At 29.5% G+C, this 21,920-nt stretch overlaps 2 protein-coding genes across 4 annotated transcripts; one reads left to right on the forward strand and one right to left on the reverse strand.

Moving 5' to 3' along the window:
• Window positions 1-966: 966 nt before the first annotated feature.
• On the forward strand, window positions 967-4,242 carry SYP81 (syntaxin of plants 81). The gene is made up of 7 exons (XM_068647226.2): window positions 967-1,345; window positions 1,541-1,624; window positions 1,747-1,851; window positions 2,560-2,703; window positions 2,881-3,123; window positions 3,239-3,370; window positions 3,896-4,242. The coding sequence occupies exons 1-7, from the start codon at window positions 1,268-1,270 to the stop codon at window positions 4,037-4,039; spliced, it is 930 nt and encodes a 309-aa protein (XP_068503327.2). The 5' UTR covers window positions 967-1,267; the 3' UTR covers window positions 4,040-4,242.
• Window positions 4,243-4,925: 683 nt separating this feature from the next.
• On the reverse strand, window positions 4,926-11,813 carry LOC137838021 (uncharacterized). 3 transcript variants are annotated; one of them, XM_068647227.2, is made up of 11 exons: window positions 11,527-11,813; window positions 11,368-11,436; window positions 11,041-11,195; window positions 9,838-10,125; window positions 9,281-9,410; window positions 8,032-8,139; window positions 7,818-7,920; window positions 7,608-7,733; window positions 6,732-6,919; window positions 6,489-6,616; window positions 4,926-5,195 (listed from the first exon to the last, which is right to left on the reverse strand). In XM_068647227.2, the coding sequence occupies exons 2-10, from the start codon at window positions 11,418-11,420 to the stop codon at window positions 6,520-6,522; spliced, it is 1,248 nt and encodes a 415-aa protein (XP_068503328.2). In that variant the 5' UTR covers window positions 11,421-11,436; window positions 11,527-11,813; the 3' UTR covers window positions 4,926-5,195; window positions 6,489-6,519. The 3 variants fall into 3 exon arrangements, with proteins under 3 accessions (XP_068503328.2, XP_090157878.1, XP_068503329.2); XM_090301752.1 differs by having other exon boundaries at window positions 11,041-11,184; window positions 11,527-11,634; XM_068647228.2 differs by having other exon boundaries at window positions 11,521-11,634.
• Window positions 11,814-21,920: the final 10,107 nt, after the last annotated feature.

Here is a 21,920-nt window from a genome sequence, read left to right on the forward strand (position 1 = left end):
TTTATGACTGAGGTTTGAGTTGAGATTAATGTCGAGATAATTTTGTCTTCTATGTGAATGAGAGATATTGAAACAATTGTTTCCTTCAAGTGATAAATTGATTGTTCAAGCATTATGTAAGCAATGATACATGATGTTTCTAAAACTTGTTGTATTATAGGAGTATTCTTGGTGAATGATTGATGTGATGCTTAATCAATAAAAACGGATTAAACAAAAAAAATACATATTAATTTTTTTTTTCTAAAATTAATATCACTCGAGATATACGTAAGATTGCTCAAACAAATTTTTCTAACATTTAAAAAAATAAGATCAAACTAACTTCATAGGAAATTATATTAAATTGGCGAATATATGTATTATATAAGACAACATACATAATTTTATTATGAGTGAGTGTGTGTGGCAAGAGATATGTTAAGCATAAATTACAATTGATAGCTTCTTATAAAAGTAATGAATTTCTTCATTTATAATTTTTAATATTTTTTATTGATTAAATAATACTAATATTTGAGGAAGCCCTTTAAAAAATGGTATGGGTAAAATTATGCTTTTAGTAGTATGTTGAATGCACTCAATTAAATTTTTCTACCAATTAACTTACTAAAATAATTTTTTTCTTGAGATTATCAATGACAATGGCAAGTTATATGTTCTTTTAATCTGTAAATTTTAAAATTAAATCATCTTCTTCTAATTTAAATAAACAAATTCTATTTGTTTCTGGAATAAATATTTTTTGAAAATTTTGATTATTTTAAGTTTAAACAAACTAATCAAATAGGCCACTTCAGAATGAAAAAAAAAAAATCAACAGAATAGTCTTATCTGAATATTTTTATTTTTGGTAATTAAAATTATTTTGAAATGTAGCTTTTAAAATAGTTATCAATGTGTAATTGGATTTTTGATTTCCTTGTTAAATTATTATTATTATTATAATTAAATTTTAAAGAGAAAGGAAGAAGAAAGAATTCTACTATGGAATGAAACGAGTCGTTTAGATCTGATCAAAGTCTTCATCTTCTTTCTCTCTTTGTTTGTTTAGGTTTCGCAGAGCTTCCTTCAGCGCATTTTTCCGACCCATTTACCTCATTTCACTCTTTCAACCACAACGACGCCGTTCAAGCCTTCCAAATTCCAAATTCAAACTCATTGAATCGTATCCTATCATATCGTATCGTATCATCATATCGCGTCGCACGATATCTCGGTTCCTTTGCTTCCTTCTGAATTCCCATTGATCGATCGCAATTGAGAGATGGGAAAAGCGAGGGACAGAACCGAGGATTTCAAAGATGCCGTGCGCCACACTGCTCACTCTTTGGGCTACGACGAGGTTTTGTCATCTTCATAATTCACAATTTTCTTATCTTCATAATTCAAATCGCTAACGTTTCTTGTGTGTGAAAATGCCACGTTTGGGTTTGGCTGATTAGGGTTTATGAACACGTGTTAATTGTGATTGGTTATTGGTTATTGGTTTCACCATTGAATTGTTCCTAATCTCACCGTGATTGAATTCTTTTGGCAGGCTAAATTGGCGTCCATTATGGCATCTTTCATTATTCATAAACCTCCGCAAAGGTCTCCATTTTCCAAAGCCGCATTGAAGACGGTAGACTCGGATTTCAAATTGTTCTTTTGTAGTGAGCTATGATTAGTTTATTCATGTCTGTAGTTGTTGTGTTGTGCTAATTTTTTTGTGACGTGACATTTTTTCTTGGTCTTTGTTTTTAGCTGGAGAGTATTGGAGAGCTGGATCAGTTTTTGTTGAAGCATAGAAAGGACTATACGGATCTGCATCGCACCACAGAAAAGGAAAGAGATGGCATCGAGCATGAAGTAAGCTGGGATTCTAGTTTTAGGAGTATTCTGGTGTCACATTTGATGATTGGAAAATAGTACTTGTTGGCAAAAGTATGGTGTTTCGCCTTGGGCATGATTTTTATGCTTGTTCTTGGCTGCATTGATGATTTAGAGCTTTCTCACCACTGTGTTGTTCATGATATGACATGAGTTAGTTTACTTAGCTGTGAAGTCTTTTCCTTTATACATGTTGTCTAGGGAAAGAATCAGCCAATAGAAAGAGAAATTAGCAATAGCAAGAAAGTGATCAAGAAGCAAGTGATAGATAGAAGAGATTACGATATATATGCAATTCAATTATGGTCCCATCTTAGGCGGGTATTAATTTTATTTTTTTCCACTGCTAGCACTATCATTATTAAATCACATTGGTTCTCTCAGTTTATTTCCTTCCGAAGGGGTTCTCACAAATCAGTGCACAGTTGAATTTTCAGAGGGTTTTTTTTTTTTTTTATCTGTTGTTCACACCATTTTTTCAAAGTTCACACCTCACAACAGCATATAGATAGAAATTATTTTAAGCCTGCCAAGCAATTTGGGTTTTACCTGTGTATATAAACTTTATTAGCCTTTTCTGTGATTTTGGGTAAAAAAGAATTGATATCTCTTCATCGTATTATGCTTGAGAAGTTGTACAGAGTTTTGCTTATCACTTACAAATATTTTGTAATTAATTTGGTGCAGGTTAGTACTTTTATTAAAACATGCCAGGAACAAATTGATATTCTTAAGAATAGTATAAATCAAGAAGAGGAAACTTCGAAAGGTTGGCTTGGTATTGCGGCTACAAAATCTAATGCCGACACGATTGCCCACAAACATGGGGTGGTGAGGACATCTTGTGCTTGTTGATTCACTTATTTACTACGTATGTTGGTTGAGCAGCTGTATGATCCCTTATGCAGAGTTTATGCTTGATAATGTTATCTGAATACTAATACATTCATGAATTGAGATGGCTATTTACTTTTTTGTATGCTAATGTTTACTTGGCCCCAATTTTAGGTTCTAATTTTGAGCGAGAGACTCCATACAGTCACTGCACAGTTTGATCAGCTAAGAGCTGTACGCTTCCAGGATGCTATTAACAAAGCAATGCCACGGAGAAAACTTAACCGTGTAACCAGAAAAGATTCTGCAGAAACCTCTAAATCAGATGGCATGGAGCTCAGTGAACCTGAAGAGTTACGTGCTGAGCCTCTAAGAGTCCAACAACAACTCTTGGACGATGAAACACGTGCCCTGCAGGTGATAAAAATCAATTTCTTTATGAAATTCTGTAGGACTTATTCTGTCATTAGTTTGATTGAAGATTTTTAGATTCTCCCTAACTAACCCTTTACCATTGTTTCTTTTCCTGTAGGTGGAATTGACTACTCTTCTTGATACTGTTCAAGAAACCGAAACTAAGATGGTGGAAATGTCTGCTCTAAATCACCTCATGTCTACACATGTTTTGCATCAAGCTCAGCAAATTGAGCATCTTTATGAGCAGGTTAGATAACATATATTCTCCACTCTTGCTTTCTTGTTTTTTGGGAACATTTTAAGGCTGTCATCTATCATGTATATGCTGCCCACACACCTTCCAAGTATAGCCAAGTGATGTGAAACTGGAATTAGTGTGGAACAGGGGATGGAAATAGATCACATATATAAAATAGGATAGGTATGCTTGATTAATCTCAAATTCAAGGCTTAAATCTGCAAATCTTAGTAAGCAGCTAACTTAATAGTATGCAAATCCCGCATCTTGAAATAAATTTATTAAAAATACCCCCAATAAGTAAGAACCTCAAGAAAACTAAAATTTCCAGAAGTAAATAAGTAAGCAATACTTTATACACGTAATAATTATAATATCCACATTCTGTTTTTAATTAATACCGTGAAGGTGTAATATTTTTTACAGGTTTCCTCATTGTAGTGCACAATGATTGCAATTTGTTTATTCTGCCTAAAAACTAGTTGCATTTCCAATTTCTAAGAAATATAATCATGCTTCTGCTGGCTTTTCCAGGCTGTTGAAGCCACTACGAATGTGGAGCTCGGTAACAAAGAACTCTCACAAGCCATTAAAAGGAATAGCAGCAGCAGGACATTTCTTTTACTGTTTCTATTTGTGCTTACTTTTTCAGTTCTCTTTCTTGATTGGTATAGTTAAATGCATTTGGTTCTCTGCTAGCACAGTGTATCTTCTTATAGACACTCTGCCCCCTCTCTCGTTTTTCCCTATTGCTGTCAATATCTGTTTTTACCTCTAGGAAGGCATCTTTTTTCTATATACGATGTGTTGTTTGATGGAGACAGATTTTACTAATCAATTTATGAAGGGAAGACAAAAGAGACCTCCCTACTGTTTTGTAGGAGGGTAGAAAAATCAAAATATTTTATTTGGTTTGTAAATTTGGAGAGAGAAAAGGAAAGTGAATGGATAAAAAATTCTTTTTTCTTTTCCTTTAAATCAATCCAGTTGGAAATTTTAAAGAATTCTTCACTGAACCTGTTATACCAGACATTATCTTTGTCATCATATCTTCTGCAATGGAATATTTTTATTATCAACTAATTACGAGATTGAAGATTCAATATCAATTATTAAATATTACAGTTTTTGGTACTTGCAGAAAGAAGACAGTGACATCAAATTCTTTGGAAAAATGTTGATAAGTGAAAGTATCGTGCTTGACATGAAAAGATATAAATTAAATTAAATTAAATTTCCTTAAAGATAATGTTAATCAAAAGTCTTACTATTAGTTAAAGAAACTGTACTTTCTTCCAGGACTAATTAACAAAAAGAAAAACAAATGATAATTTAATTTGATATTAAAGAAACTCAAAATACCCATCACAAATTGACAAAAATCACTGTATATTATGCTAAAATTGTTAGAGTTAGAGAAGGATTATTCAATGAAAAAAAAACATTTTTCATATGAAAACAATTAACACGTTTCATGACAAACCATCCTCTGACTTCATGTTCTAAAAAACACAGGATTTTCAATTGTTCAAATAACAAAATAGATGTAACTATCACAACCATGTTTTCAAATAACATTACCATTTCTTTATGAGGAAACAAAATGTACAGGATAAAAATGGGGGGCCATTGTTAGACTAAAAACTAAAACGACAAGGTTTTATTCACGAAGTCAGCAACCACAAAAATGTAATTTCTCTTTATATTTTCCCTATCATTTCCATGGTGCACAATTTCTCCACCTCAATTCTCAGCATTAAAGGAGGTTCATTTTCAACTGCACACATGTGAGCTGTCTCTTACTCATGCTTCATCACAGAACAACACCTACAACCTGAAAATGGACCACCCAAATGTCACTCAATAGATGTTTCCTTTAAAACATAAAACCATCACAAGTGTTGCTTCAAAAATCTTGATGCTTTAATAATATTCATTATATGGGTATTTTAAATTTAAATAAAAACAAACTAAAGAAACAACAAATGTTTTTATCTATAACTAGGTATCAAGAGAATATGATCTTTCAGAGTACATATTTTGCATAACCTATCTTACTCCTATAACTACCACTATGAAATATTACTTCTTCCCTACTTTATTAGTTATTTTTTATTTTAATCACTGTTCTCTCCCTTGCTCTGCTTCTCTGATAATTGCAGTCTCCAAATCACTCATATCCTTCAATACCACACCACCAACTATTCACTATTATTATTTAACCTTTATTCCTCTTTTTATTTATTTTTTATAAAATAGAGGCACTAACTCCCTCTTTTTTCCTAGTTATTAATGATGAATCTTATATTATATAAAGATGAATAAATTAAGGAGATAAAAAAAACCTTTCAAATTAGTAAGAAACTTTTGAAAATAAATTATTAAGATCGAAGCATATTATCTTTATTAGAATGGTATGTCAGTATTCAGATTAAAAATGATCAAGACTATAATAATTTTAGAATTAAGTGGTCTGAAAGGGAATGATATCTAGAATTTGATACAATGTAACAAGACTTAGAATTTAAATTTAACTAAAAATAAAAAAGGTATTTGAAATGGAAATTGTTTATAAATAAAAAATAAATTGAAATGCTTAATTGAAGATAAGCCATGTCACCATGTGACTTGGTAAGAACAAAAATAACTACTAAAAACTCATTCGATGATGAAAATTCAAATTTATAAAACAGTAGTGCATAATAATAATTTATTATTTGAGTGTCAAAGTCATGAATAATATGGTATATGGTTCATATCAAGAGCTGCATGTTTAAACTTGTAAAGAGAAATATTAATCATTCCAAGCTAGCTCTCATCCAGAAGAATGAAGATTGGTGAAACAAAAATTGAGCATATAATTATTGAAAGAAAGAAACTTCAATCACTATAGGAGAAGGGCAGCATGCTGTTGTCCCATCTCCATAAGCCTGATAGTATCATATTTTATTAGTCCATCACAATATTGACTATTGCACAAACACCAACTTCTACACATAATAAATAACTTTTTGTTTCAGAAGTTACACAGTTGTTTCACCAGTCAAATCAACCAAATACAACAGAGACAGAGACACCAACAATGACAAACAGAAGTACATACATAAATATTTAATTGCTTACTTACAGTTATAGGACAAAATTTGGGGTAGCTAAACTCAACTCCCTGTAGTGGGTCTTCTATTCACCACCAAATCATCAGCTGAATAATAATCAGCTATGAGCCGGTACATATATGAAGGGTTGTGCCCTCCCCTGAGAAGTAATTTCCAGTCATGTGAGTGCAGAAAAGGAAACTGATTAGTACACATTTTGTGAGGTCAATGACAAAGGAAAGGAAGTTTTTCCAATCAATTTCGGTTTAACTTACGTGTCAGTAATAAAGAGACTAACAAATTTTGGCGGCACATAATCAAAGGTTGGATTGACAACATGAAGAGAGCCGGCACAGCTTGCAGAATCCATGCAATCTGAGAATTCCCCAAAGTCAAGTAGCTCAGATGGGGATCTCAGTTCATTCAGTAGGACTTCAGGATTGTGAGGATACAAAGGACATAACTGTCAACAAAATATAGCAATTTTCAGCAAATGCCAAAAAGTGTTGGTCCTGAGATGATGAAGGATCACAAACTATTTTTTAAATGGCATCAAAGTTTCCTTAAAAGCAATTAAGGGAAAGCATGGGGGTATTGTACATTATTAGTAATATTATCACAACTTGACACATCTTAACTGAGTCAATACCTAAGAGGCATCTATTTCATTATCATCATATAAAATATTTTTAAATTTTCAGAATTTCAAATCTCTACAAACCTCATCATTAGGTCAGGAGTTTGAGATATCAAGACTTGACTAGTTTGAGATATTTACACCTCATCAGAATAAAAAATTTAGTAACATCATTTTAAACTAATGGCTAAAAAAATTACAAGCTGTTTAGTATAGATGTATATTTCAAAGATTTTGTATTTATATACATACATTCCCAAATCCCAAGTCATCTAAAGTCCCACACCATTATCTCTTCCTGAATACCCTTCTAATGCATAATAAGTTGTCTTAAACTTAATAGCCTATCATATTCAATGCCTCACGGATGAATTTCATAATAACCTATCATCCTCTTTCCAAATTTAACAGAACAGGAAGTAAAATACAGAAAAATCATAAGTCATAAGCATTCTTGTTTCCTGAGAACATGCCAGATGTGAGGGCACAAAGATATTACATGTTAAGAACTCACCTTGTGACTCCCAGCAAGTACAACAAATGGAACAGCATGCCTTTGAGCTGCAAGTGCAACCATATTTAACCCAACTGGGGCAATAACTCCACCATTAGCCATGACAGCATGAGCTCCAACTATAACCTATATAATGGCACGTTTAAATCAACTTAACTTCAGTACAAAAGCTTAATTGATTCCAAAAATTATGCCAGGATTTTCACATACCATGTTCACTCGGGAAATCAATGCAAACACTGCAGAATCGGAAATTACTGTGGTCTGTAAGCCTCTGGCAGCCAATTCTTTTGCAAGGATATGTCCTTGGTATCTGATTGCACACACAGTCAACATTAAATGGTCTTATGAAATATTTAAACAGGTTTCTTAATAGTAAATCACCATCATTCCATGCAAATGTTGGATGGCCACTACTGCTAACCTTGGGGCACCTTCAGCAACAAAGACCTTAAATGATCTTTGTTTTTCCTTCGCAGCATAAAGAAATTCCAACACTGTTTTTGAGCTGCCTAGCGTTAAAATTACCTCACTGAAAAACATGCAAACATCAGTGTAAGAGATAAGAAAAAAGAATAAAAGACTTTATTCCATCTAAAGAAAAAAATGTTAGTACTGCAGATTAAGAAAATTTTCTGCAACACAAAACAACCTTAAATTTGAGAAAAACATCAACATAAGATAACTCTTTTTCTCAATATACAAAAGACAAACCAAGTCAGAGTTTCTATCAAAAAGATAAAATATTGAAGACTACATTGTCTGTTGTTGTAAATTAACCGATATTTATTAAATATAAACGCAATATTCTAAGGTAATGTTATAACCGTCAAGTTTGTTCTTCGACAAATAATTTCAGCCAATAGTAGAAAACCCCAAAACAATTTTACATATTCATAAAATAATAAGTTTACTTTTTATCTGTTATATATCCAAGACCAGTAATCCCATCACACTGAAAATAAAGGTAATCCAAACTCCACAGGATGCTAAAAAAGGGTAACATAAGACAGCTCCAAGTAAAGCTGTTGAAAAGGTAGCGTACAAGAGCAAGAAAGAAAAGGGAATAGGGGACAACCTATGACCCTTCTAGATAACAACAAAAAGCAGCTTTATGTAAAGCTGAGCAATAGATAAAAAAGAAGGGGTTATTTTAACAAGTGTTTGATAAACTCAATCAAATAAATAAGTAAATAAAAAAATAGATGTAATCTTCCTATATAGTTGGATACTTAACATGTGCACTGCCTGGTATACAATGGTTATAAATAACAACTAACAGTTTAGTTTGTGATTATTCATTCAGAACATCTAGAGATAGTTATAATGTACTGTTCGCTGCTAAGGCCTGGTAAAAAATACCCGACAAAGGAAACAAAATCTTTCAATGCTCCATTAAGAGATAACTCTTGGATGTTGGAACCCTTTATACAAATACCCATTTAGACCAGAATAAGTCTTAGGATTGCTCCCGAATAAAATAGCAAGGCTACTGGAACATTGTCGGATCAAACCATATGGTCTGTAAATATATAAAAGTTTCATTGCAAGTTTTTCACGGTCACAGAACAATTTGGATTTTGGAAAGCAAGTATAGTATGTTTTCAGACAAGCACTTTAAAGTATGTAGTCATAAACAATATATATTTAGACTAGTTTCATGGGAAACAAACTTGTGGTGTATGTGCTCCACTGCCTGCTCAGCAATTTGTTCATAGCAAGTAGATATGTCTTGAATAAGTTCATTGACTGCTTCAATGACATCATGCTTCAACTTCCGAACTTTTGAACCTTTATCAACAGCTGTAGAAAAGGAAAACAAAAATCAACACAAAAAGACATGCAATTAAACACCCAAACAACAACAACAACAAATATTTCATCGTCAAATGTCACACAAGGAAACAGTATTATAAATTATTCACAGGGATCAACAAAATAATAACCAGTAAAAAGTCAATCAAGTATTCTAATATCTTTAAAAATTTTGAGAAAATGATAATATTTTATGCATCAGCGAAAATTATCAAACCAACAAAAAATCTTTTGTCTTACATGGGTTTTTGCATTCGAAAGGATGAAATAAAAAATGACTTCTTTATTGCATTTAACCATGAATTTCTGCATGTCCAGAGAAGCAAAACCCTTTTCTTATTACGAAGCAAAAGGAAAATATATTGAAAATATTATAAAAGTTATAAAAATCTCAATAGCCTAGTGTGGTCCTCACATCTACTTCTCCCGTCAGATTCACCCCCAGAGGAAGATGTGTGGGGAGCGGCAGCTGAATCAGACGTATCCTCTAGAAGAGTTTGTAACGATGGTGCACGTAATGTACTTCTAGCAGCAGCTGCTACAGCAGCAGCAGATAAAACAGGATTTTCATCTCGCTCTGCATCATCTTCATCATCACTTGCAGCTGATACCCCCAAACCAGCCATAGCAGCTGTCGCAAGGGAAAGATCCTCTTCCCTTATAATGTGCAAAATACGCATCACAATATTTCCCACGGCTAGCTCTGCAACAACATACAGTAAACAATAAACCAATCACCATAATTGCCAAATCACAATAAACTTCTGCATGTGACTGATAGGGGCACAAATATTTCCTTGAATTTGAGGACAAGGACACCTCCTTTGACTAAATATAACACAAATTTGATTAATCATCACCTTCCATTCATGGTGGTGGTATTTAAACTAATTACAGTGGCCAGCCATTGGCTCTCCACTATGGTAGCAACAGGAAAGGGTATCTGCAACATGCAAATTGGAATAAAAGGTAATTGGCAGATGTAACAAACTTCTCTACTGACACCTAATGAGTCATGCATCATCAATCCAAATCCTTCAGGTAATCTGGTGGCTTCTTTGATGTTCTCTTGGGCCTAGTCTCATGGACTTTCTTGGTATGGGTCGCATGTCTATCAATGACTCTAAAACATTCTTCAATAAAAGCATAAATAACCTAAGCATTCAGGTAGCAAAAAACCACAAAATAGCACATTTCAACTGTTATAATCATTGAGAAAAATAGATACAAAGTGCATTTTTTGAGTCAATCTCAAAAACTAGTTCATGGAATGAGAGTTACCTCCCACTTACACTACGTATCTATATGGCTAGTCAATGTAACCACTCCTCTCACACCAATGACTAGACATCTCAAATGTCAATTTTGCAGAATTGGATATCTGCAAGCTGCGCTTTACCGAGCTAATAGGCCAAACAACAACCATTTAGGATAGGTTTAAATCCTATCTTAGTATTTGGATTTGAGACTAATTCAACTGAAAGGCTAGTTTATGGAATAAGGATTCTTACCACTTATATATTATGTTAGTTATATTATATGTGTAGGGAATGTTGAATCTCTGACATGCATACTTATAGTTATAAATAGATTATTAAAAAGCTTGATCTTAACATACCAACAGGATTGGCAGCAATAAGCTGCTCCCCAATAGCCCTTACTGCATGAATCAGAGCTGTGGCCTGGTTTGTGTGTGGCACCCGCTGCTGTGATATGACAGACCGGAGCAACTCTGCTGTGAGCTTTGCTGTTGCCTGAGAACCTTCAATTTTACTAGCATCACTCAGCAAAATAAATAAATAAGAAATCATAAATAAACAATAAATAGATAATAAATCAAACACACACATACAGAAAACCAACAAAACAGCTCATAAACCTCAAAATATGGTTCCTAATACACCATTTATTGAACTCAAAAAGTGTCAGAGGAGTAAAAGATTACCGTTTCTTAAGCTTATTCAGAAAATCATTCACAAGGGTCTGAACATCCGGCATTTTGGGCAAACTCAACCTGAAAATAACAGTACTAATAATAAGAAAAAGAGAAAAAGGGTTTTACTTTATGAAATTCAGATAAAAGGGTAACCTAAAGTACAATTACAATGTCAAGGGTCTTCTTCAATTGAAATTGGAACAAAGAGTGTTTGCGACAAAATATTAGAGAATGAAAGAGAAAGAGTACTGAATTTGATTCGCAGTTGTATCCGCTGAACCCAGATTGTCTGCAGTCGAGGATTTAACAAGTCACCAGTGAGCTAATTGTAACCGTTAGATAAAAGTCCTCGGATCATAATGTATGTCGTAAATCAAACTTCAAATATGCATCCGAAATTAGAACCGTTGATCTTCATCAAACGGTGTAAGTTCACAATTGCAATAATAAGATGTAGTGAACTCAGTTTCATGTTGGGCTTTTTCATTTCTGTTCGAGGATTCCAATAGTCCAGGTTTGAGTAGTTACTTTTTTATTATAGATAGAAATAAGTTTTTAAAAAAAAACGAATATTTAAAAATAAATTGATGCACACAAATAATAATATAATTTAATATAATATATTATACATGTTGTAAACTTATTAAATATGTGTTTTATTTTATTTTTAAATATTCTAGATTAAATTTTAAACAATGTCTTGTTTCGATTGTTACTTTAGTTTAACTAATATATTGTTGGTAAAGAGTCAAATTTCCTTAATGAAAAAAAAAATCACTAAATAAAAGACAAACTGTATCTATTTTTAGAACTGGAATTTACATATGTCCACCATTAGATTCACATGTTAAAGATTCTTCAGAATTTTATAATATAATTTAGTTTAGATAATTTAGATTTTATGAAAAAAAATATTCATATAAATTATTGGAAGAAAATATACAAGTCGATGTGTTTGAACACTACAATCGAAAATAAATAAATTAATATTTAACTAAAACAATTTTTAAAATAATATTTAACTTTAATTATTTGTATTTTAGTTATTTGTTATTTTATATTATAAATTAATTAATCTCTAACTAAATTAATGACTATTTTTATTATTTTATAAATTAATAAATTAGTTTTAAAAATGTGAAAATATTTTATTGTCCTAATAATGTATTTAACATTATTTTTAAAATATTTTAAATTTATTTTTTAAATAATATGTATATATATATATATATATATATATATATTGGTGTCATAAAATATATGCATCTAAAAAGTTATAAAATAAATTATATGTGGAATTGAAAAAAAAAATTATAAACAGGATATATATTGAATATATTTATTTTTTTACAAAATAAAAAAAATCATGAAATTACATTCATGCACATGAATATTAGTATATAATGTTATGAATTATCACGATTTATTCTTAACTTTTTAAATTATAAGTAATTGATTATGTAATTAACTAGTTTATTTAAAATTGTAAACTTTCATATGTATCTTATCTTTATAAGACATTATACTTATCACTTAATAAAGTCATATTAATACTAAATATAGTACATATAGAATATAGAATGAGAGAGTTTTTCTTTTAAATATTTCTTTATTAATCTTCAATATAATATAAAATTATATATCACATTTAGTTTTAAAGTATTTATTCTCTCATGTATTTCATAATACTATTATATTGTATAATATATTATCTTATCTGATTTATGATAATTTCTTTAACTTTTTTTAATTATTTTTTTAGTTTAAACAATAGTGATGAACATCTCGATCGTATAAATTGAACAATATGTGAATCATCGCAATTGAATATATTCCTAACTTAAAGCAAATGTAATTTTAGTGTAAATTTTGGAAAAATAAATATTTTTTTAAACTAATATATAAATTAACTACAAAATTTGTGTTAATCTAAATTCATAAAATTCAAGTTTAATTCATATCTATAAATATGATTAATAAATACAAAGTAAATGTACACATTTATTATCTTCAGTCACCGAATACTAAATATTAACTTAAATAAATTTTCACAAATATCTCCACTTACCAGCCAAAAATAAAAAATAAAAAACTAAGAAATTTACACCAATAAATTTGAACATGTAACATTTCCGAACCATAGGAACCTTATGATTTATAGGAGAACTAAAATTTATTTAACCTTTTAAAATAGAATGTTAGAGAAGCATTGACATAAAATATAAAAGATATAATTATTTAAAAAAATGTTTAAAGTGGTGGAAGAGTAAAAAAAAGCAAGAGAATAAGTGTACATTGTACTTCATTTGTTGTTGTTTGTTGAACATATGTCTTAGTTGTGGAAAATTGTTTTGGGACATCTTTTGGTCAATTCAGTATTGAGCAGGGTCATGCATTTATTTCCACATGTGTTTCTTCCTATTTCGTTTCTTTGTGGAATATTTTTAACCAAATAATATGAGAATCAATGAATTAAAAAAAAAAAAAAAAACTGGATGTCAAAATGTCTATTTATAAAATATGGATGCTATTTAATTAAAAGTATAAATAAGATCATTTTAAAATTTAAATAAATATAAATACGATTTAGTATAAAGATTAGCACAGTTTTTTCTATTTCGTTTAATCACATAACAATTTCTACAAATTAATTTACCTATAAGTTAATTTGAAGTTTTGAAGAAAAAAGTTTCAGATTTTTGAAATCGATAAATTCTAATATTATTAATGTGTTGAAAATGATGTTAATGGGTCCACTTTGGAATCACTGAATAAGCATCCAACGTAACATCTCATCATTTTCAATTTCTTTTCAACCACTAAATTCACGCGCCACTCACTCATACATTTTTATTTTTAATTATGTAATAAATAAAAGTTAAACAACTCTTCAAATATATTATTGTTATTTTATAAATTTTACCATTCAAATTTTCGTACATACCTTTTATCTTAACGATTTTATAAAGTGAAGATGGCAACACGTGTAATAAAGCGATATTTTTATCCAAAAGTTGTAAAAATATGTTAATTTTTAATTTCACTCTTACATTAAAATAAAATAAAAAAAAATAAATTATAACTTGTTCTTGGAATGGTTTACGAAGTTATTAAACATTAATACGTATTTTGATTTGATATTGATTAATTTATTTATAAAGATATATTAATCTCTTATATCGATAAATGTAACTAAACATAAATACCATAATTAATCTAGTATTAATTATAATTTTTCTGTAATATCCATTTAACATAAAACATATGCAATACACAACCAACAAAATTTCCATGCCTAATATTAAGAAATTTTAGCATAATTGTATAATAAGGAAATATCTTGAAGTACGTTTCTGTAATTTTCTTTTCATTTTCATGTTCTTAGTCAAAGTTAGGCAGATGCAATAAATTGGTGAAGCAATAATTCATACAGTAGGGTGATATTAACAATTTTTCTTATTTCCAGAGAAATATTTACAGTATTTGCAACAATTGATACAATAGGGTGATGGTTTAAAGTAATTAAACTTATTTACTAGAAACATGTGAATTTAATTTTTTACAGTGAATTTATTTTGATTTTAAAATTAATTAAATTTATAATATTTTAAAGTAATTAATAAAATTTTTATTCAAATAATAAATTTGTTCAAATGAAATGAATTAAGATATTAGCGAGTTTAAATTTAACTTATTAGTTTAATTTTATTAACTTCCAAATAAAACTTTGTAAAATAAATTTTTTCATTCCATTTTGTGTGTTAGTTTAAACATGTATTAACAATAAAGTAACAAATAAAAATATGTACTCATACATTTCTCTTAAATGATGTGTTCGTGTCAGATACACGTATTGGATACATTTATTGAATTTCTGATAATTCTAGCACGAGTTTAACACAATTTTAAGTAAGATAAATACATTAATTTTCTAAAAACTCAAACTTATTCTACAAATTTTTATTATAATTATAAAATTAAGGAACAAATTATTTTGAACCAGTCATAAAAAACATATTTTGTTCCAAACAAAAATTAAAACATATTTAGTGCACATAAATCTTTATTATCAATTTATATAATTCATAATTATATAATATATAATTTTTTGTCTCATGTCCTACATTTTAGAGATTATATGTATCTCCTGGCAATATCAGTGTCGGTGCTACATAAATTATTATATGAAAATATTTAATAATTATATATTGTATTATTTAATTATAGTCAATAATTAAAAATTAAAGTAAAAGCATTAATAATTGATCGATACTAAAATTGCACGCGTTGGGGTGCGAGTGGGAGTGAGTGGGAGAGTCGTTGTCTACTCCTCATAGGGATGACAAAGAATGGCATATTTTAACATACACGCAATCCCATGACGTCATCTTCTTGATTTTTGTGACATCATCACTCACGTTCTCACGCATCATCTTCCTGTTACTCTCCAATTTGCCCCTCTAATTCCCACGAATATCTAACTTTTGTTTGTTGTTATTATACTATTACTTTTCCAATAAATTTTAATATAATCAATTACACATGGAGTTAATATAAAAAATAATCCAAATAGATGCTAATTATTCACGCTTGAAAGAAAAAAACCATTTAATGAAGTAGAAAAAACTTGAGAATTATTTTTATAAAAATTATTTTATTAAACATTTCAAATACCAACAATCAAATATCAAAATTTATATATTAACAAAAATAGCACATACATAATCTATACCTATTAACACAAAATTTTAAAAAATATTAAATAAAAACTTATTATATAATATCAATTAAATTTTATTTTATGTTTGAAATATTTTTTCACTAAAAATGTATTGGGGGCAACAACCAATCCAAGTACGCTTTTGATAGATATAGTTGCCTTATAAAAAGTAGAACCAACTTCAAACCTTTATTGGTAGAAGTATCTATTAGGTTAAATGAGCCTAACATGTGTTTTTTAAAATTTACAATTAATAAATAAAAAATAATTTTGAATATAAAATTAGTTAGATAGTCTTTTATAAATGATTAGGTAACACTAAATACATTAAAGTTCATATATAGGAGAATGTTTAAATTTAATATTTTCAATAAACAAACCATAGCATATTTACTAACAGATGAAAAATATAATGATTTTATATAACAGCATTATGAAATAAGAACATATTGAGCACACCACAGAGAAGTAAAAGCTAGTTACGGCAATAAATCAAATTTAAAAGCAACACATTTTTTCCATGCATACCAAAACACATGGTACAATTGGTCAACATTCCTCCCACCCTTACACACATAAATATAACAATATAATATATATTTTATTTAATACTTGTTTTAATCTAAACAACAATATATAATAAGATATCACATCATGTTTTGATTTTTATCAATCAAAGTTATTTTTTTTTTTCATTTCATAGATAATGCTTTCTCTTTTATCAACACTTCAATAAGGAATTTTTTTTATATGAATCGTAATCTGTGATAAATATCGTAATTTGTGAGATTTTATATGTGAGATTTTATAAAGTAAACTTTAAATATAATTTAATTCATAAAATTGTTCATAAGATAAAATTTACACGTACTTATATATAATTAAATATTATCAAAATATTATAATTTAATTGATGTAAAATTTTCGAGAAACATTTAAAAATATTTAAAACCGACAATATAATATCTCGAATTTATAATTTACCATAATAATATTATGGCAACGAACTTTAGATCAATGAATAAATTACTTTCAAAACAATTAGATTAAGAATGATTATTTTAAAATAATCTGATGCTGTGAGTGATCTCATAATATCTGACCGAGAAAAAAGAAAATTCACCGAAAAGTGAAAGCATATTTAAATGACTGGTGGTGGACTGTGCACATTTATTTATATAATATATGTTGATTGGAAGAACAGGAAAAGTGATTGTCTTATTTAAAAACAGGAACATTAATAGAATTCAATATCTTCACATGGAGGAAACAAATTCTATATAAGTTCTTGCTCATTTTGATTTGGCCTTGTGGATCCGAGTCTTCATCATCATCGCCATGGAAATGGAGAAGAGGAAGAACAAGAGGGTCACCAGGGTGGAAGAAGAGGGGGAGAGAGTGAAGAAGAAGAGGTTAAAGGGTGAAGAAGAAGAACATGGTGGTGGCGGTGATGGGCTTCCTACGGAGGAGGAGGTGGAGGAGTTTTTCGCCATATTAGGGAGGATGAGGGTGGCCGTTAAGTACTTTGACCACAAAGGGAGGGGCGGCGCGAAGTGGCGGGAGGCGCTCGAGACGGTGGAGCTTGCGGTGGACCACGGCGGAGAAGCCGACGGCGCCCAAGAGGGTGATGACGGCAACCCAAAGAAAAAGGGTGGGGAGGTGACTAATGTAACTGAGGGTTTTGACTTGAACGCCGCGGCGCCGGAATCCGCCGAGGGCGGCGGAGCGTAGATTTGTGTTGGCGTGTGGGTCGCACGCGCCGCCGATGTAACTGCCATGACGTTGGAGGTTTGTGTTTCTCAAACGTATGCGTTGCCTTGTTTTCTCCGAACAAGAAAAAGGAAAAATGAATCTGCGCTTCTTTTCTCTGTTTATCTTTTCGGAATTAATTAGGTTTTAATTGTAATTGTAATAATAATTTGGAACATTTTTTTTAATCTTTTTTCTTCCTTACCTTCCTTAATCTCAAATGAAACACAAATTTGTTTTTGTTTTGTTACCTGTTGTCCTTTTTTTTTTCTGGTGATGAGGTAATGACACATATTTTTATTGAAGGATCCTAATTTCTCTTACAATGAATTTCTTTATTTAATAAGAAAAAAATATTAAAAGTTTTTTTTCCGTATATTTATCAGGGACATTGAAGCATTCACTAGTACAAATTTGCATCTTTTTAAAATTGTTGATTATATTAATGGTGCCATGAATGAAATTCACTTGGTTCGATATCATGAGAGATGAAATGTAAATCTAAATAATAGTCTAAAGTTAGTGATTTATTACTCAAGGAGACTAGCTGAATTGATTTAACTGAATCTATATATTGTAAATTATTTGGCATGTTTTTAGTTTCTATAATAACAATAACATCATAAAATATCGATTAATGAGATCGAGATTTCACGAAATTAGGTTATTTTATATATAGATGAGTGAAAATTTTATGTTATAAATTCATTTTATGAAGTTGAATTAAATTTAAAGTTACTTTTTTAATTATTTTCCTATCATAATAAACATCTCACTTTATAACTTTAACGATAAAAATAATTATATAAATATGAATGAAAATCGATTTTATAACTTAACGATAAAAATGATTACATAAATATGAATGAAAATATGATTTTTTTGAAGGTTAACTGTCTAGAATAATTATGTAAGAAAAGATGGGTTTTTGTCTGCCATTGATTGCATCACATTGCCAACTTTTGCAATTTGGGTTTGACAAGATTGGTGGTGGGTTGCTTAGCATATAAATGACCATAAAAATAAGTCAATATGATTAGGACTAATCAAAATTTCAATTCAATGCTTTGATCAAAACGAATATCAAAGTTCGTTTATGTTATGATTGAATTTAATTATGACTTTGAACAAAAATAAAAGTTTGTAATACAAGGTATTGGTTTGAATGATGAATTTGAAAGAGAATTTATTCACAATTCAACAAATCAAAGTGGAGTTTCAAAAGAAACATAATTGGAAAAAAAAGTCTAAAGTGAAGAAGTGTAGTGGAATGTAACTAGTAAAACTCTAGGAATGTAAAACGATCAAAAGTAAATGCTTAAAGTAAAAGAAAGGATTCAAATCGATAAAAGAAAGATTGTAAACGTTTGATGCTGTAAGCATATGCTTTTTGAAAAGCAATTCCAAATTGGAAAAGATTTATTTGACATCATAAAGTTTCACACCAAATTATAATATTTAAAATTAAAAATGATTAAAATATTATTTTATTAGTTTGTGAAGTGTATGTTTTTTTACTAGTATTAACGAATCACCACCCTTTTAAATTAAAAAATAGAAAAATCATTTAAAAGTTTCCATCATTTTAAATAAAATAAAATAAAATAAAATTCACTAAAAAAAATAAAAAAAAACTGAGAAAAGAAAGGTAGTATTATGTATTACAACTATTTTGTTGTTCTGCTAGATGAACGAAATAAATTCCACAGTTGATGATGATTAAGGGAAAAAAAAGTTTATGATCAATTCAAGATATTATTCATTTTCATTTTGAAGTTTTTAAACTTCATTAGAACTTTATATTAAAAAACATATCGATAAATTAAAGAAAGAATATTTAAAATAACTTATAAATAATTAATTTTTTTATAAAAATATACAAAACCAAAGTCTAAAACCATGATGATCCAATGGGTAGTGGTGTCTACGCGTGGAGGGGGGTAGAAAAAGAAAAAAAATGACAGAAGGTTTGAAAAGTATCTTCCCTTTCCATTATAACTTCTGTTTTCTATTTTTCTTAAAATAAAAGTTCAGGTCAATTATTTTTAAATTTGAATTTTATTGATGATCAATAAGACCAAGTGTATTTTCAAAATAAAAAATCGAATTCAAAACCATGTAAACCAATAACTTGTTAATTATAAAATTTTACAATCATTTCAAAGAACGTTGATTTAATTCGATAAAGGAATACATTTTATGAAAATAATATAAATTTAAATATTAAAGTTATGAATTTTATGATGTCCTCCTGCAAAACATTGTAGCTTTATAAAATATTAGTAAACTATATAATATTATTACACTGTATTAAAGTCTTCAAAGTATATAATTAAATAAATACTTCTAAAATGAAAGTCTATTTACTTTAAATCATACCAATAAACACACATAAAAACATGCAAATATACTAATAAAATTTATCTTAATGCAAATAACAAGATTAGATATATAAATATAAATTAACTTATTTAGTTGAATGAAACATCATTTGGAAGACTATAAAATACAATAAACAAATCTTACTAGAAACTAATATTTGACACACATTAAAATAAGGTTAAGGTTTTTAATGTTAGAGTGACACAAAACATCTACTCTCAAACTATATGTATATTTACTATGAAGTTTGATGTAAGTTTCATTTAAATTCTCACAACATAAAATTTTGTCTATGTGATTAAATAACAATGAAGTCATGATACTTCATGTTTATCACCATCATCCAAGGTATGATACCACCCTGAGTATCCCTACACCGCCCTTAAAGATGTACCAACTCAGGAAGTGTCACCATATCTAGAGTCAAACTTTATATACATATATACCACTTTATATACATACATACACAAAACACAAACAAACAAACACGAAGGACCAACAAAAAAGGGTATACATCATACAAACATTATATCATTCATCTCGACATCAATTATATATTTATCCAAAGCATATAAAATCAATCTCACATTTTATACATCATACATACCATGTATAAAGACATATAACATATATAAAATATTCAATCATGACATAACATCATCACCATCATAGTAAATTGTCACTTGAGCGAAATGCAACAAAAATGCAACACCCTCTCAGGGCTCTTCTCGCTTGAGGGACCACCTCATCGCTCAAGCGTTAGTCACTTAAGTAACATCCACTATTAAGTTTTAGAGAATCCTTCCACTACTTTTGGTAGCTTGAGCACCCAAGAGCTTGAGTGCTCAACCTAGCATTGGAGCACCCAATGATCGTGCTAAGCACTAATATGTCCATGACACGTATGCACCACCTCAGCCACGGTTAAGTATCCACCACAATCCTCAAGCCAAAAAGCTTAAGTTCCTTCTCCAACACTTGAGTGATTGATAGTTGTCATTTTGATGTCAAATTAAAATGGTTCCAGCGTAGACTTGTCTAACGCTAAAGAGATGATAGTATACAAGTGATTAGATGACCTCAAGTTGTCTCTCAACGAATTCAATAATAAAATCAGTAAATCAATGTTTAGAATCTATCTGCAAGCAATAAAATTTAGCAATAACAATATAAAGATAAAAAGAGGATTGAGATAGTTGTGCAAAAAATATAAAACAAATTAAAATAGCAATTAAAATGCGGTTGATCATCAAGTTCTTCCACCATTAAAATTCTTCATAGATTCTCTAAAGATTAATCATTTCTCAATCCTCCAACAAAGCTAAACCAAATTGAACTTGCGTCAGTCTAATTCAACTGAAACTCACCAGTAAAACATGAGTCTACTGGTTTAATCAATACTCACTTTGTTCCATGCGTATACTCCATGGAAATGCTTATCTCATCTCTCTTGAATCATGCGCCCAAGAAATTAATTAGAACAATGCGAACTAACTAAGAAACTAAAATTTAAGATAAGGAAGACTCTCAATGATGCATTCAAGTACAACCTCTCACAAAAATCAGTTTTCCATGAGATTAGAATATTAAAACAACTACTATAAAAAAATAAAAATTGAAACTTTTATTGAAAAAAAATCTCAAAACTCAATGGGAAATTACAAAGGAATCAACCAAAAAGGTTTAGCCTTCCATGTGGAGGCAAAACAAA

Source organism: Phaseolus vulgaris, chromosome 4, assembly GCF_051622355.1.
Source record: "Phaseolus vulgaris cultivar YP4 chromosome 4, ASM5162235v1, whole genome shotgun sequence".
Classification (NCBI taxonomy): Eukaryota; Viridiplantae; Streptophyta; class Magnoliopsida; order Fabales; family Fabaceae; genus Phaseolus; species Phaseolus vulgaris.

Excerpts from the sequence above, each read along its gene's own strand:
- SYP81 (XM_068647226.2), top strand. The coding sequence starts at position 1,268 with ATGGGAAAAGCGAGGGACAGAACCGAGGATTTCAAAGATGCCGTGCGC. Across the intron at positions 1,625-1,746 it reads CCAAAGCCGCATTGAAGACG|CTGGAGAGTATTGGAGAGCT; the intron begins GTAGACTCGGAT and ends CTTTGTTTTTAG. Across the intron at positions 3,124-3,238 it reads ATGAAACACGTGCCCTGCAG|GTGGAATTGACTACTCTTCT; the intron begins GTGATAAAAATC and ends CTTTTCCTGTAG.
- LOC137838021 (XM_068647227.2), bottom strand. The coding sequence starts at position 11,420 with ATGCCGGATGTTCAGACCCTTGTGAATGATTTTCTGAATAAGCTTAAG. Across the intron at positions 11,196-11,367 it reads CTGAATAAGCTTAAGAAACG|TAAAATTGAAGGTTCTCAGG; the intron begins GTAATCTTTTAC and ends GAGTGATGCTAG. Across the intron at positions 7,921-8,031 it reads GTTGCTGAAGGTGCCCCAAG|ATACCAAGGACATATCCTTG; the intron begins GTTAGCAGTAGT and ends GTGTGCAATCAG.